Genomic DNA, 27,478 nt, shown 5'->3' with positions numbered 1-27,478 from the left:
GGAAGGTGTCACCGTGTCCTCTGGGGAACTGAAGGAGCTGGGCACTCCTCATTAGCCAGAATTCCCTCTCACTTCCATGTGTGTCTTGTTTTACAGATGGGGAATGAGTCCAACACCTCAGCGTTCACCTCCACCTTATCGGAGACAGAAGACCTGATTTTTGGCACTCTCTATTTAGTCTTTGGTAAGGAAAGATGGCCAGTTGATCCTGGGTCCCTGCCCAGCTGCCTGCCAGAAACAGTCAGGCCTTTTCAGTCACTGATGCTTCCAGAAGTGTCCAGTTATTAGCAGAATAATTCAACTTTCCCTTCCCATGTTACTCAAAAGAATGATCTGGTGACTGCATTCCCCCTCAGGTGAATTGCAAGTGTCTGTTATGGTTTTAAATATTTGGAAAGTTTAATACCTGTGGAATTAAACTTTAATACCTGAGGAATGTGCTGTAACTCCTACCACAGCCACCTGAGGTGAGACAGGCAAGGGCTCTGTTGGTACCACCAGTTTCAGGTCCATTGGAGGGGATTTGGAGCTGGCCATTGATTTCAGCAGGAGTTGGTAAAGCTAATAAAGTGTATTTAGCACAGATGTGAGACTCGCTCTGTGGGAAAAATGCCTTGTGAGGCTGGGAAAAAGGATAAACATCTCAATACTCTGCTCTCCAGTGACTCCAAAGCCTCCAAAGCTCTGGACTTGGGAGTCCTGTTCCTGAGGAGAACTTTAGTGTTGGCTATTCAGTGGTGTTGGAAGCTGGTCCTTGCCATGGGATTTAATTTGCAGCCTAATCCATTAGGGAGGAACTCTTATCCTGCCCAACCTGCCCTGAGAGCAGCAAAGATTCTCTTTCTGAGGACACTGAAACCTCTTTTCCATGAAATCACTATTATGTAATGAAAAAGAGAAAGCCCTTGTTATAAAACTTTAATCACCACTGTTGATTTAAATACACTAATAGCAAACTAAGAGCCTTCTTTTGTTTAGTCTGCGTTTTCCTTGATCTTCATAATGCCTTTCTTCTTGTTTATTTTGTTACCCTGATAAGGGACAGTGCAGACTCACAGGAGTGACACTGCCAGGAAGAGATGACGAAGGCCAAGGGGCCCAGCTCCCTGGCCTCACATCAGAGGAGCAGTTGCACAAAGCTCATGTTATTTATTTAGCTGGGAGGAAGTGTCCCCTTGCTCCTTCCAGCTGCAACAAGTGACTTTGGCCAGGTCCCGCACCCGTTGTGGTCTCATCCCACCTCTGCCCTCCTACCAAACGCCTCTGTGGGATCTCAGGAAGGGGAAGGGATCTGATCCAATGTAAAGTAGCTCCAGATGTGCTCACAGACTCTGTGGGTCCCGTGGGCTCTCCTGCTCAGCCCACCCCAGAGAGGGAAGCCTGGAGCCCTCTCCACCCTCTGTAGACTTCTGCAGTGTTTGCTTCCAAAAATCTCAAGATGCTCCTGGTTCCTTTCCTGGCTCTGTCACACACAGGACCGTTCTCTGCCTCCTCCACAGGCATCATATCCCTGTCTGGGAACTCCCTGCTGCTGCTGGTGGCCCATCAGAAGAGGTCCCTGCTGAAACCTGCCGAGTTCTTCATCGTCAACCTGGCCATCAGTGACCTGAGCATGACGGTGACGCTCTTCCCCTTGGCCACCTCCTCCTTCTTTGCACACAGGTACCCGTGGGAGCGGCTCTGCCCCGGCCCAGTTTGCCAACTGGGAACCAGGAGATCCCTGGCAGTGCAGAGGGCTGTGGGGCTCAGCCTGGGGACACGGGGGCACAAGTAAGCTCCCAGCCATCCCACAGCGAGTGTTAGGTGCTGCTTGTCCCTCCAGTTCCTCACACAGGCCTGCTGCCAAAGGGGTTTAGTGGTGAGTGTCCAAGCTGGCACTGCAGTGGTGGGAGCTGCTGCGGGTCAGGGCAGCTCCTGCACCCCCAGCTCCACCCGTGCAGGTCCCTGGGATGCTCAGGGAACAAATTAGGAGCCAGGCCATGGCCATATTCCCTTGCTCAGGTGCTGGTACCTGTGCAGCCCGTTGAAACCTCCCCACAGGTGCTGCAGGAGTGGCACGGGCACTGGGAGATGCCCAAAGGGGAGAAGCGTGCGGGGCAGGGCTGCAGCCCCCGGCAGGCTCAGCTGCTGCTCTCCTTGCAGGTGGCTCTTTGGGCAGGCCCTGTGCACCCTCTACGCGTTCTGCGGGGTTCTGTTCGGGCTGGGCAGCCTGGGCAGCCTGGCGGTGCTGAGTGCCGTGTGCTGCCTGAAGATCTGCTTCCCGGCATACGGTAGGTGCCTTATCAGATCCTCGCTCACACCCCGCTCTGCTAACAGAGCCCTTTTCCTTTTAATCAGCCAGATCCACCTCTTCAGGGAAAGCTTTGCCCCCGGGCGACCTATTCCCAGCCGGTATTTAGAGTCACAGTATGGCAGAAAAAGTTTAGGCTGGAAAACGTCTTTAAGACCATTGAGTTCAGCTGTTACCACAGCACTTCCAAGCCCAGCACTAAACCATGTCCCCAAGTGCCACATCTGTGTGCCTGTGGCACAGCAGATTGCAGCTTTTTGAATGTCCACACACAGATTTGAGCTTAGACTAGAGCAGACTGCAGCTGGGAAGCCACAAGCTCTGGCAGAGCAACGAGACCTGCTTTCCTTGGTCCCTGGTGGGAGAGCCATAGGCTAAATGTATTTAATTCACTGAAATAATTAATACAGGAGGGCTGGGTTTGCAGCTCATGTCTGTAGCCCTGTTTTCCCCTGCATGTCCTTCACAAAGCTAAGGTGAATGACTGCACTGCAGAGAGCACCTGAGGAAGTGAGGGAGCCCAGGGATGTTCCTTACACAGCTCCTTCTCCAATACAGAGTTCTTCCTCAGCTCAGCTGCTAATCCTCTCTCTAGCATTTATCTTCAGAATAGACTTTGCATGAAAGACCAAAACCAGAAACAAACCGGGAAATCACACATATCAGTTGGGTTTGCAGACCAGCACCCCAGGGTCCCTCCCAGCCCCCTGTCCTGTGACTCAGTGCCCGTGTGCTCCGAGCCAGTGGCTGCTGCCAGCCACCAGCGTGTCCCCAGCGGCTCTCAGTGCCTCAAGGACAATGCTGGAGCAGAGGCACCTTGGCTATGTGCCAGCACAACAGCTCAGGAGGTGGCCAGACAGGTGGGAGGAAAGATAAAGGTGTAGGTTGGCTGTGGAAAGGCAGCCCAGGTGACGGTGGCTTTTCCCTGCACAGCCTCTGCTCTTGATCAGCCAGTGCTTGGCAGCCTGGCACTTGGGGCTTATCTGCAGCCCAGCCCATGTTCTGTGAGGAAATGCAGAATCAAATTGTGCTTTTAGTTGCTTAGTTTCAAAGCAAAATGTTGCTTGTATGTATATCTGAAGATTTAGCACTTTACAGTGAGCCTTAGAAGATCAGAGAGTTTGAGATTTGATGGGGGTTGGGACAAAAGTGAAAACAAAACGTCTCCCCCAGAGCTTCACTCTTAAGGAAGGTCCTTGAAGGGATGGGGTGGCCTTGAGGAGCCGCTGCAGCCGGCGCAGTGACCGCACGAGCTCCCGGCGGTGCCCGGAGCCCCAAGGAAGGGGCTGACCCTGCGGCCGGGGCTGACCCCGGTGCTTGTCCTGACTGCTGTGCCAGGCCTGGGGGCGGCTCAGGGTGTGATTCCCTCTCCCCCGGCCCCGGGAGCCCCCCTGAGCTCGGTCCCCCCACCGCAGGGAGCAGGTTCTCTCGGAGGCACGCCGTGGGGCTGCTGCTGGCCGTCTGGGCCTACGCCCTGGCCTTCGCCACCGCGCCCCTGGCCCGCTGGGGCGGCTACGGCCCCGAGCCCTACGGCACAGCCTGCTGCATCACCTGGGAGGCCTCCAGCAGGGAGGCCACGCTCTACATCCTCGCCCTCTTCATCTTCTGCTATGTCCTGCCCTGCCTGCTCATCCTGCTGTCCTACGCACTGATCCTGTGGACGGTCTGGGAGTCACGGAGAGCTCTGCGGCAGCACACGGCGCCCCGGCGCAGCGCCCGCGGCGGGCACGGCCTGCTCCTCAAGGTACGGGCACGGCTTCTTCCTCAAGGTACGGGCACGGCCTGCTCCTCAAGGTACGGGCACGGCTTCTTCCTCAAGGTATGGGCACGGCCTGCTCCTCAAGGTACGGGCACGGCCTGCTCCTCAAGGTACCTGGGGTCAGGGACTGTTCCTCAAGGTACGGGTATGGAGTCTGCTCAAGGTACAGGCTTGGGGTCTGCTCAAGGTAGGGGCTCAGGGGCTGTGGGGTCCTGGGGTGCCCTGCCCTGCCCAGCACCCATGGGCAGGTGAACAGCAGGGCCCCTCCTGCCTGGCGTCTTCTGCTCCTGATGAATCCTCCAGGTGTTTGTGTCAGTGTGGGTAACAACTCATTGCTCCCCATTTAAAGTCTTCAGCTGGAGGAGTTTTCATTTTAAATTACATTGGAAAAGATCATAAAGGAGCTTGCATGAGTCATTGTTCCCCAGACTACAAGCTAATACTATAATTTACCAAGGATATGTAAAAAGCCTGGAATAACCTTTAAAAAATACAGCACAAAAGAAAATAGCTTGCAAGCCTGGCTTCAAAGGAAACATCCACATCCAGTCAGGGGAGAGGGACTGAGCACAGCCCATTTCCAGGCCCCCCAAGCCACACAGGTTTCTGGAGGGATTTCCAGTGCTGCCAAAAGCTGTTGGGGTCCGATGCTGAGCTGGTCCCAGCCAGGTCACTGGGTCCTTGGTACCCATCTGCCAGAGCAGGCTGAGGCCATTCCCGAGTTTCCCAGGTGGGACAGGGAGTGAGTGGCCTGAAGCAGGACCAGGGCTATGCATGGGCTGTGGCGAGTTTCTGCCCTGTTCTCTGACATTCCTGTACAGGTCCTGAAGGCTGAGCAGCTTTCCCTGGGGATGTGAGGGCTGCTCAGGGTCCTGCTGTACGTGGCTGAGTTTGGGGAGGGTGTCAGTGTTCCCTGAGTGCTGCAGGAGACTCACAGCACTGCCATCTGCTCCTTCTCCAGCTGAGCGTGGCCGTGTGCCTGGGGTTCCTGGCTGCCTGGACCCCCTATGCCGTGGTTGCACTGTGGGCACTGCTGGGGGACGCCAGCCAGGTGCCAGCGCTGGCCTTTGTGCTCTCGGCCGTCTGTGCCAAGTCCTCGACGCTCTACAACCCGCTGGTGTACCTGCTCTTCAAGCCCAACTTCCACAAGTTCCTCTCCAAGGACAGGGTGCTCCTGCAGGCGCTGCGCACCCTCCTGTGCTGCAGCTGCCGGGGCGCTGCGCTCCAGCCCTTCCCATCCCCGGGCTTGGGCGGCCGCCCCAGCACTCGCAGAAGCTGCGCTGATGCTCTGGAGCGTTTCAGTAGCTTCCCTGGGAGCTGCACACCCCCCCGGGGGCCCGGCAGCTCGGCCCAGCCGGGGCCCCTGGCTGTGCTGGCCGGTGGAGCTGCCGGGCAGCCGGGGCTGAGGAGGACGGTGCAGGTGATGGTGCTGCTCACACCGAGGTGGCCAGGCCCGGGCACTGCCAGCGTGGCGGGGGAAGCCCTGCCCTCGGCCATCGCCAAGGACCTGCTCTGAGCCCGGCCCTGCCCAGCTCTGTCCTAGCAGAGCACTGGAACACAAATGCAGCATTCTCTCACCCCCATGCCCGGTGGGTCCCAGATGTTCCACAAGTGAAGTGACGTGAAGATGTAAGACCAACCCCTCTGGTTTGGCTCTTGCAGCTCTGAGCCTGGTGTTGGCACTCCCAAAAACAAGAACAAAAATCGACCCCGGTGCCTGAGATGTGCCCAGGGTGCAGCCCAGTCTCTTCTGCAGTTTGCTCTCTGGGCCCTTGGCCTATGTTTTTCCAAACTGGTGCTCTGATGGCCAAGTAGGAACTTGGAACTTAAAAACTGTGGCTGGCAGGGCGGGCTGGGGGCCATGAGGGGCATCTACCTCCAATACCAGCTCCTGCAACCCCGTAGCATCCTCTTCTCCTCCTGGGGAGTGGGACTGTCCATCACAGCTACCTCACCTGGGATTACAAAGCACCTCCCTACAGGTCTCAGGGACTGCTCTCTGTGCCAGCTGTGCCACCCTGCTCTGTCCCCCTGTGTGAAAGTCACCACTGTCCTACAGACAGAAACGGGAGCTTGTCTTTAGAGTGAGCACCCCCCTGGAGAAGGGACTGTGGCCGCAGGGTGGCCCCGGTGCTGGGACAGCAGCTCATGCCACCTGCACTGCTGCCTGGGCTGCAGCACCCCACAGGACTGAGGGTGGCCTTTGGAGATCAGTGGGGGCAGCACACCCTTGGGTACAGCCTGGGACAACAAGGACAAGAAGCTGTGCCAGAGCCTGGTGCAAAGGCATCCACAGGATAACCCCACCTGGAAAGTTCCCTGTGCCCTCTGGTACACGAGGGGATCACACAGCATCTCCACTGACTGTTCATCATGTTCCAGAACTTGTCATTTCTAAGTAAACTCACACAAAGCCAGCATCGACTTGGTTCAGCTCTGTTGGTGGCTGCACTCCAGGATGACGGGAACGCGTCTGGGGCTGGTGCAGAACGGGGCTGGGGCCATCCCAGGGCCATCCCAGGGCCATCCCGGGCCATCCCAGGGCCATCCCAGGGCCATCCCGGTCCATCCCGCTGCTGCCCATCGAGAGGAGCCTCCAGAAAGGGACCAGCAGCCGATTTCCCCAAACACGAAGGGCTGCTGCCATCTCCTGGGGGCAGCAGCACCCGGGGCTCTCCAGGCAGCAACCTCTGCCTCAGCTGCTGGGCTGCTTAGCTGAGAACAGGAAGAAATCAAATGCAGTCTTGCACAGGTTTGCAGATGACACCAAGTTCAGATGGAGGAGCTAGTTTGTGGACAGAGGGTCATGGTTTAATATTGGTCTGATAAAATAGGAAATTACCTAAAGTAACTGCCAGGCAAGTAAAAAAATAATTTCTTTTCAAAGCATATAAGGTGAAGAACTCCAAACTGAAATGACTGACAGAAAAGCCATTGTATTGATAAATGAATATGAGCACGGGGCACTATAGTAAAAACTTCTTTTGGTTCCAGAATAAGGGAGTTAGCTTTGCTCTCTCAGAATAAACACTTAATCCTGAGTTTTGACAAAGGTAATATTAAGTTTTAGACTAGTTGGTTTTAAATCCCACAATCCCCAGTGTGCTCACTGGAATCGTTTCCGGGCCATTCCCTCGGCTGCTCCAGACTCCAGAGGGCGGCAGTGACCAGCTCACCTGGGGCAGGTGCGGCCCCGGAGCCACCGGGAGCACCGGGAACCGCGGGCTCAGGAACAAACGGGACAGGATTGTGACACCCCGCTGTGACAGCAGCTCCAGCACTGAACACCGCAGGAGAAGCTCGCAGGGACCTTCCAGCAGCTCCTGGACATAAAGGCTCAAGGTGAGGAACGCAGTAGGAGTGATGGGAATCTGAAGTTTAATTCAGTCTGCTGGGGTCTAGAAGGGTGACAAAATGGCCAATTTTCACACAGATCCTCCCAGGGACCAAGGAGGCACCGATGGCTTTCACAGCCTGCTCAGCCCCAGCTGTGCGTGTCCCAGCTCTGGGACAAGCAGAGAGGCCCTTCCCACAGGCAGGAAAGGGCAGCAGGGCACACGACGAGGTGTTTTGAAAAACTGCTTAGACAACAGGTTCAGGAGTCTGAATACATTCTTGAACTTTTATTCTCTCAGTAGGTAAGCAATGGATTAAAAAGCTCAGTAGCAAAACCAGACCAAAACTAAGTCTCACATCTTCAGAAATAAACATGTGCATCTGCATTTCAGATTTGGGTGCTGAACTGTAATTCACATCCTGACAGTGGATATGCAAATGACCAAGGAGGAATTTGGCAGTGGGAGCAAACTGCTGCCTGTGTCACCATGGCAAATGTGCAACAAACGTTCAGGTGTTGGCAACGCTGAGCAAACACTGGGCCATGGAGGACAAATGCAGAGATACCACAGATTCTGAAACAGTGTAAGCAGAAGAGAAAGAATGGGACAGCTTAATGGAAGCTGTTTGGCACGTCCCAGCAGAGGCTGCTTCAGCCACATGCGATATTAATCTTTCTGTACCTGGATTAGATTTTATAGGCTCTTTTTCCTCATGTACATGCTGCATTTTCTTCCACTGAAGCTTAAAAATTCCACTGGTGAATTCTGGAGTGTTAGGGACACTTTGTAAATTAGGCAAAACAGAAGCTGCTCTCTCCTAAGATTTGAAGCCAAAGTGCCAGCAAGAAGCAACTGCCAATTACAGAAACCCAACTGCAACTGGCTTTAGCCAAAGAAAAGAAACTACAATTTCAAATGCAGTTCTGTGCTGTCACAGGCCCCCACTTCCCCAAAACCATGCTACAATCGGTACCATCGATTAGATCCCTTAGTATAAAAACCAAAAAATCCCATAAAACAGAAATCAAGAATTTTTTAAGTGACAAAACTACATTTTCAGAGGTGATTCCCTGTGTGTGCAACATCTGCTCTTGTCAAGGTATGCGTCTTTTCTGGGTTCAAAATGTGCAAATTCCATAAATTATACATTTCTTCCAGTCAGATTCCCTTACTAGTGCTGAAACAAATTCACAGTATAAACTGTCAAGACTCTTCATGCTGTGAATGAATATATTTTTATATATATATATAAAAGGTAAAGTGCAATTCGTTCTGTTTTGCAGAGCCACCCAAGGGCCCTGTGCTGCAGTGTGTGCTGGCAGCAGGTTTAGGGATGGGAAGAAGCCCCCCCATGAACAATGCCATCATTTCCTGGCAGATGGTTCTGCTTTTCAACGGGCTGCCTGGAATTTGCTACGCAGTGAAGTCTGAACAAAAGGTTCTTCCTTCAGCCCATCCAGCGTGTGACCCTTGTGGGTTTCCCTTCCTGAACAGTAACAGCAGAGCTGTGGGTTTCACTAAGCAAGGAGCCCAGGACGTGTCTGCAATGTGGAAGTTCACCCCTGGCCCAGCAGCTGCGGTGCAGTGGGGCTCTGGGCCCCTCGGGCTCAGCGCGCGCCGGCCCCGCTCTGCTGCAGCAGCTCCTGCTCGTCGTCCTCGGAGCCCGAGGGGCCCTGGCGCACCTCCTCGTACCACTTGTTGGTCAGGGTCTTCATCTGGATGCGCCCGTCGTGCAGGTCCTGCGGCAAAGGCAGAGCACTCTGTCACCTGCTGCAACACCTCTCCTGTGTCGGGGCACAGCAGGGCCACAGCTGCACACATTCCTCAGGAAACAACCCGCTCTCTCAGCATGCACAGCCATCCTGTCTCCCACCAGAAAATATTGATCAGCTGCTCAGTGAGCAATTATCGCTACAGATGGCAGTTTGGATGTTGGGTGTTTTTACCTGCTCTCTAGACAGTCCTGCTCTGTGTGTCTCAACAATCCCAATCCTGTCTGGAGGGCCTGGCTTTGACTCTCCTCCTCGTGTTCCCAGGGACACTGGGAAGCTTGTGGCCTGCCCTGGTGATTCACATGCTTATTTTTCCAGCCTTTGGTTGCAGTCTGGAGGGCAGCCTGTGCTTTTGGTTACCAACTACAAATCAGATGCTTACTTTGGTTTCTTGATTCCTTTCTGGTTTTGCAATAAATGACTTTAGCTTTTGTAGGAAAGTGCTGAAAGGGTACTTTTGAAAAGTACAAAACGAGAGGAAAAACAGTACTTTTGAGCAGGCTAGGAAGATGGAATGTGCACTTACACAAAATTATGAACTGCACTGCCAAAATGTTTCCATGGGAAACTTGAAAAACAGTGAATTCTGTGGCTAAGGAGCCTCAGATTTCTGAAGCATGGGAGTGAAAAAGGCACAGTATTTACACCTTGGGGCCACTGAGTGTGAAGTTACTGTCAGGTGGTGTTTTGCATTTACAGCCTCAGAGCCTTGGTCTCTGGAAAGTGAGCAGTCTGGAAAGTGAAGGGTGCCAGGCTGATGCCTATTTCCAAGCCAGAAGCTGCACCCTGCAGCAGCATCACAGCTCCAGAAGTCACAGGACCACCAACAGTAAGAGGCAGGAGCTATGTGTGACAGCTTTAAAAGCTCTGCCCGAGTGGCAGCAGCTTTTTCCAGCAGTGACTCCTGATGCCCTTCATGGTTCTCTGCACAATTAAAGGCGAGTTCAGCAAATCCATACACCAAGTTTAACTGGGGTAGCTCTGAGATGCACATTTAGTCCAACTTGCAGAGCAGCTGTTCATTACAGCTGCTGTCTCTATGCATGAGCAATACACAGATGTCCCACTGTCCCCACACAAGTCCTGTGGCTGCACACTGAGCCCTGGGTGGTACTGAGGACAACAACCAGCTCCAACAGTTTCTCTTCTTCAAGAAAATAAGAAAGACTTACTTCTTGTGTGAGTCTTCTGGTGAAGAAAGGATTCAAATACTCAACATCAAGACGCATAAAGCCTTTGAGATTCTGGCGTTTTATGTACTGGGCTTCATATTCCTCCTCTGTGAGCTCTGATAAATGCTCTGATTCTATAGTGTTTCCCTAGAAAAATCACAAATAATAATAATAATAACCTGAGAGAAGGGGCAGTCATCCCACCACCCTGCCTCAGCCTCTGCTCTGTGGTCTCCCTTATCACAACCAGTTGTCATGCTGGAACAATATGGAAATGATCCCCACCCCAGCCTTACAAGGCTTAGGGCTGTATGTGTTCAGCTTCTGAATCCAAATTAGCTTCCCTTTCCATGCTGAAAGGGAAAAGACCTCAAATGTTCCATGTTTTGTATTGCCACTATTGCTGAGAACAGGTTTCTACTGTGCAGGTTTTCTCTTGTGGACTGGACAATGCTTTCATCCAGCAAGCACCACTGCTGTCACTGTGCCACTGGAACGAGCCCTGTGGAACACACCCTGTCCCTGCTCTCCTCCTGCACTTCCTTGTGTGGACAGTGCAAGGTAATTCCAGACTACAGTCAACCTCATGCAAAGTTCTTAAATGTTCTTAAGATCTTCCAGAACAATATCCTGCATATACTCTTCAATGGACTAGAGAAAAACAGGCAAAAATTGTCCTGTGATACTTTTCATTCTCCAGTCTTTTGCACAAGAGGTTCCAGAGAGGCTTTGGCTTTGCCAGATCTCTTGCTTTGCCAGAAATTGCTTTAAAATAAAGTCCAGTCAAAGGGGGTTATTGTTACCACCTTCTCATGCCCTTTGAATTTTTCAAAATAATTTCCATCTGCCTTTTATGATTAATTTCCATCTCACACTGTACCATCTACTTTCTCTCTGTATATGACTCAATCCTCTATCATCTGCTTTATGCTTTTCCAGGGGTTACTTTAATTTATATAGATTGACTTGTACCTGGATTGAATTAAGAGACTATTTCTCCTCCCCTTGTCCAAACACGTATTTTGTATAAACATTAACCAGACTCTGTCTTTGGGATACTTGAAAATCAGATTGCTTGGCTTTGTCTTCCTACCTTGTCTTTTTCTACTGCCTTCATCTTACTTGTTAGTAAAAAATCATGTGCTACTCCTGAAAAATGTTTAAACTGGAAAAAAAACCCCCACCAAACCCCAGTGATCCTCCAAATGAAAACCCCAAACAAACCATCTTCTCTGTCTTGCTAAGATTGACATCCTTCTTGTTCCTCTTGCGTGGTTTGGAGTCCTCGATGTCCACGAGCCTGATGAGGGGCATGGTTCCCCCTCCCAGCAGCAGGATGGTAAACAGCACGATGATGATGGTCGTGGTGCCGATGAGCTGCCGCTTCTCGATGGGCTCCAGGCCCAGGTGGAGGCTGAGGGCATAGGGGATGGCACCACGTAATCCTCAGGGGAGAGAACAGGCGTCAAGGGACAGTCAACCAGCAGCAACACCCGAGCACCCGGACAACTCAACTGCAACTCTCCACCTTCCAAAGGATTTTTACAATCCTATGGCATGCCCATTATCTGTCACTTGGCTACCACCCTAAAACAAGTCAGCATTTCAGACAGCATTGCTCAAACTCTGAAGCTGCTGGGCCTAGAGACAAGCAGCCTCTAGGCAGAAAAGGGCTCACCAGAGCAAAGTCCTCCAGCACAAAGGGGAAAGAGAACATTCTCTGCACTTGGGTTTCAGAATAGTGCAAATGCTGAGTTTTGCTCAATTAATGAAAAACCAGTTTGTCCTAGAGTGGGCCACACAATGAAAGAGATCAAACATTTTTTCTGGTTCTCAGTATTTTGAGCTTTAACTTACCACTAAACCACATGATAAACATCATTTTGGGAGTGATTTTATGATCACGGAAGAAGTTGAGTAGGTAGGAAAGCGGGAAAATATTCACTGCTCTACCAAAAAGAACCAGCACCTGAAAAACAGAAATAAAAACAAAAGACCATTTGATGTGTTACATCCACAGGGCCCCAGCTGCAGCTGGTTTTACAGGGGAAGGTGAGTATGTTCTTTTTGGCCACAGGCAGGTGTGCTGCTCCATGAACAGAGAGAAACCCCTCAGCACAGGGCACTGTGGAATTTTACTCCTGAAACATTTTGTCTGCTTAACTGAAACTAAATCAGACCTGTCACGGATGGGGACCAGGCTGCTTTACTTATAATAAATAAATGGAACCCAGGAGGCATTCCAGGGTTATTATCCAAAGAATTACTTTGTGTAGAAGTGCTCCTCAGTTCAGTCAGCTCAGTCATTCCCTTGGCACAGCAGCCAAGAGGCAATAAGGTATTTCTATTGTCTCCCTGTGGCCCACTTGCTCAGAAAGGCCAGGAGCCAAACAAATAGCACGTCAGCCTGTTTCTCAACACTTCCCTGGGTACAGCTATAAAGCATACCCCACACTGAAACAACACTTTGAGAGCAGAAAAGAAGAAAAAGGGGACTATTGATTTAATGGCAAACAATTAACAAACACAGTGAAAACTTTAACTCAGAAAAAGGCAAGGTTTTCTCAGAGCATTGTTTTTAAGCTCCACTACAAACAGATCTTGATAAGGTAAATATCCTAGAATTAGTCAGCAGGATCCTTGAAGGGCTGTGATGTTTTCCTTTATGAATCACCCCAAAATTACACAATTTGCATTATGCCTGAGAGGGCAATGCTACACAGAAGGAAGTGTCACACCTTAGATATGTATTAGATAGGGAAGTTGTGTGTGCAGGCAGAGCAGTTCCCTGTGCTGCTATCCCTGTCTGGGGAAGCTGTAGGTAACAATCCTTCCCTTGAGCCATGCACTGAATGGGCCAGTGTGCACTGCTGCACACAACTGGAAATGGATCCTCACTGCCCTCACTGCACTCTGCAAAGGGGAACACGATTTTCATGCTGATTTTAAACCGTTACAATGGCAACAGATGGAGGCAAGTCCCACGTGAAACATAATTCAGAGTCATGGCATTAAGGCACACTGAAATGGGTTTAAAGACAAGGAATTAGGAAAGGAGTCAGAGATTTTTTAATAAAAACCTATAAATTGTTACAGTTGTTCTAAAAACTTTTAACTGTAAGGTGTTTCCCCCTTCCCCAATACCAAAAATGCATCTAAAAAGATATGGAAGAAAGTAAATACCTACTATGCACCAGATGACAAAGGACATTTCAAACTTGTGAGGAAAACTAAAAATTGACAGGCCAAGAAATGCAAAAACACACGTTTCTGAAAAAGAGAAATTACATCTTAAATAAACAATTCCAGAAAACTTTTTCTACTCCTGTTATTAATTACTAGACACAGTATATAAAATGGGATTTCCTGACCAAACCCTGGACAACTGCTGGTGCTCACTTTGCAGCAAAGCCACTCCCTGATCATACTGCATCCTCCTGCAAACAATACAGAATTCATTCATGGCAACTCCCAGAAATCAGGGACATGTCTGTAATGCAGGAACATGTAATTTCTTCAAAGGTTTGGTTTGGAAAAGGAACTGGAAAGGCTCTAGCACTCTGAGCTGCTTGTACCACTACTTCAAAAAACCTCCATGTGTGAAGTTACTGTTTTCTGCAAGTAGCTTTTTATATTAAAAAAAAAAAATTAAAAAAAGATATCACTCAATCCCCATCTCCTAGAACTAAAAACAGACCAGAGGAACACATGAGGCAGAGACTCTATTTGGACATCAATCTTATGGCAAATCTTAGCAGGAGCCTGTAGGATGAGAGAGAGATTTACTGCATGTTTTATCCAGTGTGGCAGGAAAGGTGACTTCTGAGTGCCTTCCAGCCTCCACTCTTGGAAATCCTTCTCTTAAAGACAAACACCTTGACACACAAATGCCTGGATGCAAATTCACACCTCTGGTGCTCCCAACACAATCACCTTTCCATGCAAATGATATTTTGAACTATTCACACTAGGTTTAACAGCAGGCAGCACCTACCACACATGAAAGCAACAGTTCTGAGTGTCTGCTGCATCAGGATCTGTGTCACTGGGGACAGGTTGTGGTGTGTGTAGTGAGACATCACAATGCCAGAGAACAGGATTGCCATGATACCTGTGGGCAAGAACGTGCCAGTCAACAGAAGAATCTGCAAGGATTTACTGCTGAGACCCTCCAGAGTAATCTTCTCACAAGGCAAAACCTGTTTCTACAGCAATATAAATATTTTAAGATTTCAAACAGTGTGGTGAGGACTCATTTTGCTACTCACCTGAGAGTGAGATCCCTTCTGCAAGTCCATAAGGAAGGTAAGCAAAGATAATCATCATCCCAAATTCTAGGGAAGGTGTCTTCCTTAAATCAATGTGCTTTAGTACGTACACACGGAAATGTTATGGAAAAAGTAAATTAAAAAAGAAATCAAAGGAATATTTTGATGTGTTCATTCCATTCCAAAACAATGTTTATGCCTCCTGTACTTCTCTACTGAATAGCCAATAAAATCTACATATGGGCCTTCAACTCAAGTATGGGAAGATTAGTAATTTCCTATGTGAGAAATATTTCTTATGGAAACATTTCTACTGCAGAAGTCTGTCAGAAGACAGAGCTAGAGACAAAAAAAGATCTCTTACTGACGTGCCTCTACAGTACTGATAACGACAGGTAAATCAAATACTTTTGAGGCACAAGGGCAAATAAGCTGCTTTTCTCTTTGACTTAGTATAACTTAGATATGAGTCAAAGAAGAGTTGAACATCTCTCTCTTATGTTGTGATGTATGGAATCATTTCAAAGCTTGTTGAATTAGGCTGATGAACCAAAAGGGGAAATATGTCTGTGTTTAATCCAACATTCTATCCCTGCTGTTTACAAAGGAAGTGTTTGGCTGTGTGTCCCAGCTGACACGAGAACTGCTGCACAGCTCAGAGCTCACACACTGAACTCAGAGCTAGCATTAAACAAACCCAAAAAGCAACAAAGGTGGCTACAGCAAACAGCCTTCCTGATCTCAGCAGAGCAGCAGGAGCTTTTTAGGCTGTTTAGCAACCAAATCATAGAATGGACAAGGAAAACCACAACCCAGGGTAAATCCAAACAGAAGAGTGTCTGCATTCAGTTGCCTGCACATGATCCACAGGGACAAACGAGCTGGGCTGACTCAAAGGCCCTCGGGAAAAGCAGCTTTTTTTTCTTTTTAATTAATTGTTTTATGTATGTAAAAAAGAAACCATATGCTTGTTAAAATGGATTGGTATTGAAATGGAATTAATAAATTTTGAATTTACAAAACAATTACCATATCTTATAACACTCCAATGCACATAAGCTATTATACAACATTTCAGACCTTAATTATGTTCATAAAAATTTGATGCCACTTTTAATACACATCCATGCACACTAAGATAAAACCAAAATAATGTCTAATAAGAAATATCCTCCAAGAAAAGCTGGAGAAGATGAGAAGAAAAAAAAACTACTAGAATGTTGCAGTTCACCAATGTATATATGTATATATCACCAAAATTAATAAAGGATATTAATGCAGAAATAAGACCAGTAAGTGTGCCAAGTGCTGCAGAGCCAAAGAACATCTTGAGAAAGTATCCCAGTGCCTGTAGAAACGTTTGCCATCCACTTACATCTGACATATTTTCCCTTGTCAAACCTTCTGCTGTGCTAGATACAATTAAAAGAGAAATAAGAAGAAATGGTTATACATTCTAAGCCTGGATCCAAAAATATCAAACATCTTTTGAGCATAACAACAAAAAAGACTCCCATTTCTTTGTTGCTACCACTCTTAAAAGGCTTTTACTGTGATATATATAACAAGAGGAATGTCAAAAGACGTTAAATCAAGCCTTGGTGTAATCCCCAAAGGGAAACCTAATTCTGCTAAAAATCCAGCACTGCTCCTCTGAAGAATCCCAGAATGGCGTAAATAGGCTATGGTGATGCCCAGTATTTCAAAACAATGTGCAAACTTTGAAAGGGAAAAGAAAACACATTTTACAGTGGTAAAAACTCATGTGATCCTCTGAGAAGAACAAATGAACAGGAAGAACTCTCATCAAATATTTAGGTGTGGATGAGAGACAAGAAGGTCACTGAAGGAAAACAAAGCAGCTCTTAAGAGGAAAGGGGAGAAACCTCTTTGAATTTCAGGAGTATATTTCATGGAAATTCTGTGCAAAGAACACACAGATTCTAGCAAGTGTTTCTCTTGGCTGCTTTTAGCCTTCAGCAACTCCCCCAAAAGCACCACAACTGTAATAAAAGAAATTAATTGATTAGAAAGTTGTTTGACTTCACTACCTGCTTGTTACAGCTGTTCCTTCTATACATTCACAGTCACACCCATTGGCTTCAGCAAAAACATGAAGATATATCTATCTGTTTTTCACTCTTTCAGCCCCAAAGAACTGTCATAGGCAAAAGATAAGGATGTTGGATGTTCCCCTTTGCCATGGCAGCCCCAACACAACACAACCCCATTGCCTGATGCTGCTGTATTCCTCCCCAGCCACTGTGGGACCCTGTGCATGAGCCAATGGCACAGAGACAGAGCAGCTCTGGGAAGGTGAACATTTCTGTGCCTGACAGGTGACATGTGGGGCTCCTGCTGTCAGGACCCTTAGATGGAAAAAGAGCTGATAATGAATGGAACTAGAAAGCAATCAATTAGGTCAGTGAGATAAGGCACTGAGGCAGGGGTAATGAGGCAACCATTTTCTGTCTTCTGCCTATGCACTGCATGCTATGGCTTGCTTTTTACACAGAAGCACCACACAAGATTCAGCTTTACACCTGAAATACACCATTTGTTCCAAAAGAAGATGGAAGAATTACTGTATATCTGAAAAACTAACAGAAAACTATGTAGCTACTGTTTCCATAAAGATGCACTTACTTGGTCAGGACAATTGAAACTGCATCATTGAGAATGCTTTCTCCAAAAACCAACATGTTAAGCACAGGATCCACGTTTAGGGCATTGAAAATGGCAATAGTAGCCACAGGGTCAACAGCAGATATTAAAGAGCCGAATGCAAAACTGGGAGAACACAAAAGAGGAAACTAGATGAAAGAAAAATACCAACCGGTAACTTACATGAACAACAGTAACAAAGCCCTTTTGAGTTACAGTTTCTACACAGTGATAAGCTGTAATATCTTTCCAGCCCTAAGAACTTGGCCACTTGCCAAGTTCTTGAAAACTCTACATTATTGATACTGAAAAAATTATTGCGTCTTTTAAAAGTAGATTTGCACAAAGAAGTTATACCCTTATGACATACATTAAAAATACTAACTAATCAAAGTTTACAAATCTTAAAAGTTCAGTTAAAATACTGTCTAAAATATTTGGTTAAAATATCTATCTGAAGAAATCACTGAGCACAGAACAGAATGGACTAGAATGCAATAGAATGGAATATAATACAATACTATTGGTAAATAAGGGTGTAATAAATAGGGTACAGGAATTTTCCATCTATTTCTTAGTTTCATACACAATGCTGAACCTCAGCAATCTAAACAATAACCAAAAGAGGTGGCCAAGTGCAGTGCATTTCCCACCTGCAGCTATCCTGAAGGAAGATTCATTTCATATCCTACACCATCTCCCCAAGAGCTTACCTGTCTGTCATGTTGAGTTTATAAATTACATCAGCCTGAAAGAATAGGTAGAACATAATAACAATCAACTGTGGTGTTCTCTGCTCTTAAAAACCAAACTATTTGTCAAATCTCGAGTTCATTATTAAGAAAAATTCATAGCAGTGATGTTATCCAGTTTAACACTGCCCTCCAACAGTAATCTAATGCCACAATTCTGGTCACCCAAGATCAGGAAACTAGATCAGAGTCAGGTGAGCAGAATAACCAAGATATTCAAAGGAAGAGAAATCTGAGTGGGAAAGAAGAAAATATAGACTGCTTGGCCTATCAGAATGAAGTCTGGGAGAAAAGATAAATATCTGTATCTATATGCAATCAATGAAAAACACCAAACCACAGAAGCAAAAAAAAAAAAAAAAAATTAATATTGTAAAGCATAAGTTGCCTGTAGAGAACACAGGTTTTGGAACAGCCTTCCAACAGGAAGATTGTGGAAGTTAGAAAAAAGTAAAATTCAAGTCTTAATTGCTTTTCCCATGGAACATGCTGTGTTGTGGAGTCACAGAGTGGCTCAGGTTGGAAGGGACCCCTGAGGTCACCTGCTCCAGAGCTCCCCTGGAGCACGTTCCCTGGGATCGTGTCCAGACAGCTGTCGAGTACTTCCAGGGAAGGAGACTCCATGGCCTCTCCAGCAATATCCATGGAAGGGGCTGTATAACACTGCCTTTGTGAGAGCAGAGAAATGGACTTTGTGACCCAGGAATTCACTTGCACTCTATTTGTCTGCTCTTGAAAAATGGACTTTCAAATAACAAGGCAGATAAACTTAAATGCTTCAAAGAAGTAAGTCTTACCCGGCCCAGGAAATAGATTCCTCCACCTACAATGAAAGCTGATATTGCAGTGCCAAATACTGAGAACAGAATGATGGAACCAATGTTCTGAAAAAAATTACCCTGGAACATAGTAATAAAATAAGTAAATTAGTAAAAATGGCCCATGGGAAAACTCATGTTTGGGCTTGCATTTAATTAGATTCTAATTCACAACGGGGTTTCTGATTATAAAGGCTCAGTTTGGTTCCAGGTGCCCCAGGACACACATCCACACCACCTGCCTAGAGAGACTGCAGCTCTCTTGAGGACAATAGCAATTCCTCTGATTCCCAGGACTGATTCCCAGTCTGGCACCATAACAAGAACCCAATCCTCAGGCAAACAGCTGGGTACTCACCAGCACTGTGACATATTCCCCACCTGACAAAGTGTAAGTTACCCCTCTGCTGGACACAGGCCACATGAAAAAGCCTTGTGCACTTCCCAGCTGCTGGTCCATTGCTTGTGATTTTGTATGAAAAGGTCTCCAGTGCTGGTACCAGCTCCTGGTATCACCTTGGCCACTGTTCCCTCCCTCTCCTGCAGCACAGCTGGAGCAGAGGGGCTGCACAAGGGAGCACCAAACCCCCTGGGCCAGGACACGAGCTGTGAGAAATGCCCGTGGAAACAGAGGCCCCCAGGCAAGGTTCAGAACCTCACACACATTTTCTTTAGCTGTGGAGTGACTCCACCTTTCCCACTTCTGATCTTACACCTTCCCACTTGTCCTCCTTCACAGCTGCCCTTGTACAGCTCTGGTGAGGTAAGAAACCTCTCCAGCCACGGAAAACCTCGTCTGTGCTGTACAAAAAACCTTGCCAGCACTCAGTTATCAGCAATAAGCTCCACTCCCTGCACTCTGGGTTGAAGAGGTTTAAATTTTGCACTCCCAATTCCCTAATGATTAATAAAATGGAATTTAATGCAATTATCCTAAGCTTCATGTAGATAATTAAAAGCAGAATCTATTCCAAACAAAACCTCAACATTCAAAATGAGTGTCTGGCAGGGACTGACCTTGTGCAGTGAATATCCCGATTCAAATATAATAGGTGGAAGCAAAAGCAGAAAAAACATATTTGGACGAAACATTTCTTCTTCCTGAAAAAAAAAAAAAAATTAAAAAAATCCTAATTCCAGGGATACCATTGAAATATTATTGAAATAACATCAAATCTTCATAAAAGAAAAACAATTAAAAAATAGTGATGGAAAATGAAAAATCTGTCTCCCATCTTATCACAAAGTAGAAGACTGAAGAACAGTAAATTATTCCAGGGCTGCTACTTCTATCGTTCTTTTTCAACTCTAGGAGTAACTTATTTTAAATAATTGTCTCCCAAAAAGCTGCAAAGAAAACACATTATTTATGGTAAAGAAAAAACCTTCCTGTTTCCACAAAAAGTATTCCTACTCTATCTGAGAGTCTGGAAATCTGTAAAGACTGCCTAGGAACAGTGACCTCTTGGCCAGAACAGAACTGGTTAATGGGACCAAGCAGTTTCACTGGGAAACTCATCCCCTGACAAGAAAATCACCTCCTCAGCCCAGTGGCCCTGCAGGTGACCAGGCTCAGGTGACACCTGAGGGGCCTGAGGCTGGATTCTTCTCAGCAAATGTAATTTCTGCCTGAATTGAAGGATACTATTCTGCTGGTTCCTTTTTGCCATCACAGTGCTATAAATGGAACCCACCATGAGGTAAGGTGCTATTTTTTGTGTCCTCAGTCTTTGTCACTTATCTCATCCCCTGCCTAACACTGCTCATGCCGTACCCCAGCCTGGCACCCTGGTTTTTCTGCTGGCAGAGTAGGCACAGCAGGGAAGTGAATCCCAGCTGAGGGGGCCAATCTCTTTACCCAGCTGTTTACTCCCTCCTGGCCCCCCAGCATCAAACAGGTTGGAGTTGTCACCTCCCAAGCATCGATTAACTTGTTTAAACCCAGGGTAAAGAGCTGATGGGCTGTTCTGCTCTAACACCAGAGGTACTCATCGCTTTAAAGTCTCATTCCTGCCTGTACCAGTGATAATCATCTTAAAGGATTTGGGGGGCTTAGAAAACAACACTCATCCTTTAGACTGAAATGCTCCAGCCCATGACTGCACGCACAATGCTGTGAATCACGGCTGACACTGCCTGCTCCTGTCACACAGCAACTGCACCAGAACAAAACCCACAGATCTGAGTCACTGCACTTGTTCAAAGCCCCTGAAACCAGAGCTGGACAAGGAAGTGAGAACAATGGAAAGGAAGGACTGTGTTTGTGCTGCATGGAAGCAGAGGAAAATAAAACATGAGGACTCTGACGATCAGCTGTGCTACCAGCAAGCACAAGGTCTTAGGGGTGATCTTGAATGAACATTTAATAAAGCATGATCACTAGAAATTACATAGCAAAGTTTTCAGGGCAGGGATATGATCCAAGATTTGCTTTCTACAGGGATATAGCCTGCTGTTAAATATTTCATTTTTTTTAATCTTGTCAGATAAACAAAAGGTATTTTGTAAAATTAGAACAATTTATAACCATGTAATAAAGTCTATAATTATTGATTAGAAAATTTCACATCTAAAATTACGACAGCCTATGTTAAAACCTAAGCTTTATTACAGTGAAAGTAACTCAGATAAGCAAATAATAATGTGATATCTGTGGCATTTCACCTTGGCTGACAACATGAGCAAGCACAGCTCCCCAGTGCCTCCCAAGAAGTGACCAACACTTCCCAGAAAACCCCCAGGTAATTCATCAGCTGTGATCAGTATTTCCCATGTTTACAGAATAAGTGCTCAGAGAATGAAGCTTTCTTTTTCCTTCTTACATACATGATCTTACTCAGATTATTTTATTTAATCCATAAGAAACTAATTTAAAATGCTGATGTTGTGGCCATTTAACTGATTTTCAATTTTAAGTGAAATCCAGTTGACACAAATCATGAATGAAAAGGCACTAACTACTGCAGCCCCCACTGTTTCTAGTGACTTCATACATAAAAATGAAATATTACAATACAACTGTTGAGCTATGTAGTTGTTTAAACAAGTATACACAGAACCAGTGTAATTAGCTGACAAAAAAAGAAGTATAATATTTAGTTCAAAAGCTACATCAGATTGAAAAATCTATAAAAGTGCAAGCTAGGATTAAAATTCACTACTCAGACCAAGATGTTCAGCTGGCTGACATAAATCCTGTTCAGACTGACAATTCACCGTGACTTCAATCAGTTCACTGATATAATAAATTGTTCAGTGCTGTGAAACAAAATCACAGTTTAAATGCCTCAAGATTTTAAACTAAAGCAGGAATAGTGAAGAATTTGTTGCTTTGATAATGTGTATAAAAAGCAGGAGGAAAAATCCTTGCTTCACTGTAGACTTCAGGTCTTGAAGAAACTTCTGCCAGGATGTGCCCTCTAAAACATCAAATATTACAAAGCCTTTTTCATAAGATTCAGGGAGTTTTCAACAATTAAGAATTAATTGTTACAACTATACCTTCCAGTTGGCCAGCTTTTGAGCCTCTATGATTTTTATAAAAGCTCCCATAAGGATACCTAGGAGAGAATAAGAAAACATTCTGAAATAGCCACAAAACACCTCACTGTTTATCACCTCTCAAATTGTTCAAAGTGAAAACAAGTCAAAATATAGAGCAGCAAGTCTTTCATTCCTAAATCATGAAAACACTGAGTGGTTTTGGGTTTTATACCCAAGTACTCAGTTTCCAATACATTACATAACTGCAGTTTCCCTGCACAACAGACTGTCTCTTGGGATATCCCAACTCCAAACAGACTTACTGAGAGTGTGATGCTCACTGGTTCAGAAAGATAACAGGCTTAACTACTCAAAAACACTTCTCATCTTAGCTGCACTCAAATGAAATTCCACCTTTCTTGCTGAAGAATCAGGAAGTTGAGTTAGGCATCTGTGCTTCATGTCACTTCAATATTATCTGCAGTTAAAGCAGCTTAAATTAAATCAGTCTTCTCCACAGAAGTGAATTTTGTTTGAATGAAATCATAGCACTTTCTGGCAACGAGAAAGGCAACAAATACTGATCAGGGTGGAGATCCTGTCAGAACTATTTTCCAAATGAATTACACTCTGTTTAAGTCATGTAGAAATAATGTGAATGCAGAAGAATTTTACCAAGGCTGCTGCAAACTCGGTGGTTAAAGGTTATTATACTCTTTCCTCCCATACATCTTCGAACATAAAGACATAAAACTGTAACAAGATTTCTTCTGGAAGTCATGAAGATGACTCATGAACTGTCATTAATTGTTTTCAAGTAGTTATAGGGAACTTATCTTTAGCCAGATTTCAGATCTGTGTTTCTGCATAGCTGTGTTTTATTATTTACAGAATGGAGACTTCACAGTCAAACACTGGGACACAGAAGTCAAATACTCCAGATGAAAGGTACAGAGTGTCTGAGAAGCTTTAAGCATGCTTTCCCATAACTCATGTTGAGTGTGCTTTCCTGTAACTCATGAGACCTCCTCTCATGCTGTAGCTAACAAAAGAGTCTCACAAACAGAATCACATGGATTACTGCTGATGGATGTGTCACACACACAAAGCCATGAGGCCTAAGCCTTCTTTTATACAAAAATCTGTAAAGACATCGGTCCCAGAGGGTAGAAATAATTGTTCCACGAAATGGTTTCTATGGAAAGGAAAACATAAATGAAGGAACATCAAATGTCTGCTGTTCCTTGAAGGACAGAATGCAGATACAGCCACTCACATGCCACATACATTTACAAACTACTCTTCCTTTATTACTAAATAAATGGACACAGGTTTTGATCAGCTGTTTCTACTAAATCAGGCAGGTCAGTTTTGTCAAGGGGCTAATTAGAAGGGTAAAGCTGTAACAGTTAATCTATACCTCATTTTTTTTAAAATTTTATAGGCATTTTCTTATTGCAACCAACGTTTATTTTTCCGGAGAATACATTAAAACTCAGTACCAAATCAAAGAGAAAAAACATTTCTGGCAACTATTTTTACCAAAAAAATTCCAGCAACTTATATGGATGAGGATCAAAGTCCAGCCTCAGAGAATGCACTCCCATCCTGTCCACCAGGAGAGACACACCCTCTAGAAACCATAAACCAGAAGCTTCCAGGCAGCTTAGACAATGGGAGGAAAAACACTTGTGAAAATCATCTCTCTCTTCTCTGCTGCCACTTTTATTAGCCTTCAATAACTTCCTGAGAGCATTTACTTAATTTACAAGTCAAAATAGGACACACCTCACTTCTGGCACTGCTGGCAAAACTGGATACTTGAAACTCAGTAGTGCTCTTGCAGCTGTGCAGAGCATGGCCAGGACCAGAGGGTCAGTGAGCAGCACTGAGCTGGCAACTCCAGTGATGACACAGGTGCTGAGTACTTTGAATATGACTGAGCCTATCAACTAACTACATAAGGCTGAAATGACACAGGACATCTGTAACCTGGGCTGCTCCTGGGTATAACACCCTGTTGACTCCCAGGAATTGCATCTGCTGGTATCACCGGGGGGACAGACTGCTGTGGTTCACCCCAAAACCCAACTGAGCATGTTCCTGCACGGGCTCTGAACAGCAGAGATGCAGCACTGCTCCTTCTGACCACACTGAGTAGCAGCAACAGCCCCAGCAAGAAGCTTTCCTGTTTCTTGAACAAGATTTTGTTGGGGCTCACAGGAACACAGCACACAGTAATACCAAACACAACAGCTAAAACCCTTCTCCTGCAGCTGAGATGCCAATAACAAGAAACAGAAAGAGGAGAATGCCTCTGCTGCTCTGCACAACTCAGCAGGAACAGGGACACAAGCTGGCCCAACACCTCTGCTCTGCACTGTCCAGAATACACAGAATGACAGCAAAGAAAATCCAAAACTATGCCAGTAAGAGAAATCACTATACTGCTGCATTTTATATTGGGGATTATATTTAAAATTAGATTAGCTATTTAACAGCCCCAATACCTAACCTGATTTGAAGCCAAATCGACACCCTGTACTTGGGTTTCTGTGTACAAAGGGGAAGGACACTGAAGAGAGAGTAACATCCTTCTGGCACCTTTCAGGGCACTGGGAGATACACTCAAAGACATCTCACCTGTCCACAGCAATAATGTAAGGAGGGAGGGAAAGAGGAGTGAACCAAGCACTGGGTGGTTTCTGTGAGGATGATAAAGTGAGTCAGGATGAGCTGCAGCAGGTAGCCTGATCAGTGTCAGGTACAGAACCAAAAAGGCACCAAAGTCTGATGGATGATGCTTCTATAAAGATGAGGGGTGTGAGCCACACCCAGCACTGGGACAGGATCCTCACCCACCTGTTTGTTTTTCTGTTGAACAGAAATACTGAAACTCACGAAGGGCCTTGTTAGTGAATGCTGCTTGAAGCTCCAAAACCGACTATGTGAGAAACACGATGTGGTCTCCAGCACATACAGTTATCTACAAACCCAGGGAGTCACACTGCTGGAAAGTATGCTTCTCTTTCTGCCAAGTAACAGCTCTAAGCTTTTTCTAATCTAGCACCCAAGATACAAGAAGATCCCTGTTTTCCAGGAAGCATAAGTTACTGAAAAGCACCAGCAAGCTCACTTGCTCCAACTGAGAAACTGTAAAAATCTAGTTAAGAAATATGAGAGAAGGTACCACCCTAGCCCACAATAAAAAAAACTACCTTCTCAACCAGTAATATGGTCCTTTGAGCTGCCTCAGGATTATAACTAAACATCTTTGTCTTGCTGTATTTTTAGAACAACTGTCAGTGAAATCATCACCAGCAAGAGAAGCAAAAGTATCACTGAATCTTGCAGACAAATCACAGTTGAAAAACTGGTGCTGGGAACACTCAGACCAGGTTCTTTAAACATCAGACAGCATGCAGAGAAAACACTGAATGTATTTGGCCTGATTTGCTCCTCATTTACACATTTATAAATGTATAAATGTCCCCATACACATTTATAAGTCAGGAGCATACAAATAAATTAAATTACCCTGACATAAAACTATAGGCTCAGGAATACTCCAAATTTAATCCAAATTAAATACACACTCTGTCTTCATGAAGGGTGACACTTTTGTAGCTCAAGCCATGGGAAGAGCTCTTGTCATGGTACTGCTGGGATAGTTAAGCAGCTGGCAGCCCAGGTGAGTTTTCAGGACAGCTGCAGTCCCCAGCTACATAAAATCCCACACTCAAACATAATTCAGCCAACACCAATATAAACACGTGCACCACCTCGAAGGGAAGGCTGGAGCCTCATCACCAGGGAGTGCTGCACATCTTGTCCTACCCTGAGGATGCAATCTACAGGAAGATGCCAAAGTACTCAGGCAGTGACATCCCTATAGGTGTCATTCTCCTGGGCCAGTCTCTGCATGCATGCTCATTTCTTTACTCCTTCAATCAATTTAACTCTATGAATTAGTTGTTTCCTTCACTACATCCAGTTTGCTGCATCTTTCTAGTGATGGCTAACACACAATAGAGCATTATCTCCAGTGCACACTACTGACAGTCCCTGCATCAACACAAATCCAAGATAAAAATGTCATGGTTACTCACCTAAGGAAACAACAGCCACACTCTCTGGTAAAAAATGAAGTCGGTATTCTATCAGTAAATGCACCAATATGATGCAAATAGCTGTGAAGGGAAAAAAATGGAGATTTGGGAGTGTTGGAAAAGAATAAAGTATACTTTAAGGTAGTATTTTTAAAATACACAAGCAAACTTCTAATGATTTAGTAGACTTCACTTTGGCAATAAACCAAGAAGCACCAGTGTAAGCAGAAGCTCTCATCACCATAAATGTTCTAAATCCCTGTACCTATGCAAAATCCCACTTCACAGAGACAACCAGAGGAGAAATAAACCACTACGATTTTGAGTCGGTCTGTGTCCTCACACACACACTACAGTTAACAGAGATTAACAGATTTTCAGTTCATCATTCACCTATAACAAGAAGACTAAAAAAAATCGTCATGCCACTAGACTGTTCCTCTTGCTGTGCCTGGACTCCAGTCTGAACTGGGAGGATGGGTTTGGGAGGTGTAGGTGCCACCAGCCTGGTCGTAGCAGCCAGCATAGCGTGGAGGGTGGCATTGATGACTTCATGGCTGGCATTTGCAGACCTGTCAGGATAACACAGTGTGTGATTATACTGGATGGGAGCAGCTCGATAAAGCCCATTACAGACAGGCACACATCAACCAACCACCAGATCACATTGAACTCGTTTTTTAGAAGCGGTCTCCGATAAGGCAAAGATTCACGTTCAGGACAATTGCTGTGCTGCCTCACGCACCGCAGCCCCATCAGAGCTCCCGGCACGCAGGAGAGCCTGACACCGAGGGCGTGACACCGGGCCGGGCACAGCAAGAACGCCGGTGGCACAGCCCCGCCGGTGTCACATCCCCGCCGGTGTCCCGGCCCCGCCGGTGTCCCATCCCCGCCGGTGTCACAGCCCCGGGCCGCCCCCGCCGCCCCGCACTCACTCCGCCATCTTGCCGGGCTCGCGCTCCCACAGCGCCCCGCGCGCCGCCGCTTCCGGTGCTGGGGCGGGCACGTCCGGCCGCGGGCGCGCGCCACCGCCGCGTCACGTGACAGTCGGGC

At 46.3% G+C, this 27,478-nt stretch overlaps 2 protein-coding genes across 3 annotated transcripts; one reads left to right on the top strand and one right to left on the bottom strand.

Annotated features, from left to right (window-relative positions):
* LOC111938418 (opsin-5-like) lies at window positions 1-7,757 on the top strand. Its single transcript, XM_023940142.2, has 5 exons — window positions 1-184; window positions 1,500-1,662; window positions 2,143-2,270; window positions 3,706-4,034; window positions 5,011-7,757. Exons 1-5 carry the CDS (start codon window positions 97-99, stop codon window positions 5,563-5,565), a joined length of 1,263 nt encoding a protein of 420 aa, XP_023795910.2. The 5' UTR covers window positions 1-96; the 3' UTR covers window positions 5,566-7,757.
* On the bottom strand, window positions 7,644-27,478 carry SLC9A8 (solute carrier family 9 member A8). Of its 2 annotated transcripts, XM_086853328.1 has the most exons (17): window positions 27,361-27,478; window positions 26,819-26,997; window positions 26,426-26,506; window positions 22,335-22,393; window positions 19,851-19,934; window positions 18,813-18,914; window positions 17,977-18,011; window positions 17,246-17,389; window positions 15,873-16,011; window positions 14,600-14,705; window positions 14,326-14,442; window positions 13,519-13,601; window positions 12,189-12,300; window positions 11,556-11,776; window positions 10,332-10,478; window positions 9,070-9,126; window positions 7,644-8,987 (listed from the first exon to the last, which is right to left on the bottom strand). In XM_086853328.1, the coding sequence occupies exons 1-17, from the start codon at window positions 27,366-27,368 to the stop codon at window positions 8,835-8,837; spliced, it is 1,827 nt and encodes a 608-aa protein (XP_086709454.1). In that variant the 5' UTR covers window positions 27,369-27,478; the 3' UTR covers window positions 7,644-8,834. The 2 variants fall into 2 exon arrangements, with proteins under 2 accessions (XP_086709454.1, XP_086709455.1); XM_086853329.1 differs by having other exon boundaries at window positions 7,644-9,126; window positions 27,361-27,459.

The sequence above is a fragment of the Cyanistes caeruleus genome, chromosome 16, assembly GCF_971803275.1.
Source record: "Cyanistes caeruleus chromosome 16, bCyaCae1.hap1.1, whole genome shotgun sequence".
NCBI classification, from domain to species: domain Eukaryota; kingdom Metazoa; phylum Chordata; class Aves; order Passeriformes; family Paridae; genus Cyanistes; species Cyanistes caeruleus.
The sequence above is the reverse complement of the archived record's forward strand: the minus strand, read 5'-3'. Positions and strand labels throughout refer to the sequence as shown.

What these genes read in the sequence shown, in the direction of transcription:
- SLC9A8 (XM_086853328.1), bottom strand. An exon ending in AGAAGGGATCTCACTCTCAG is followed by an intron (nt 14,443 to 14,599) that starts GTGAGTAGCAAA and finishes TCTTGCCCACAG; the next exon opens with GTATCATGGCAATCCTGTTC. An exon ending in CCAACAAGTGGTACGAGGAG is followed by an intron (nt 8,988 to 9,069) that starts GTGCGCCAGGGC and finishes GCTGAGCCCGAG; the next exon opens with GGGCCCAGAGCCCCACTGCA.
- LOC111938418 (XM_023940142.2), top strand. Translation starts at nt 97, where the DNA reads ATGGGGAATGAGTCCAACACCTCAGCGTTCACCTCCACCTTATCGGAG. An exon ending in CACTCTCTATTTAGTCTTTG is followed by an intron (nt 185 to 1,499) that starts GTAAGGAAAGAT and finishes CCTCCTCCACAG; the next exon opens with GCATCATATCCCTGTCTGGG. An exon ending in GATCTGCTTCCCGGCATACG is followed by an intron (nt 2,271 to 3,705) that starts GTAGGTGCCTTA and finishes CCCCCACCGCAG; the next exon opens with GGAGCAGGTTCTCTCGGAGG.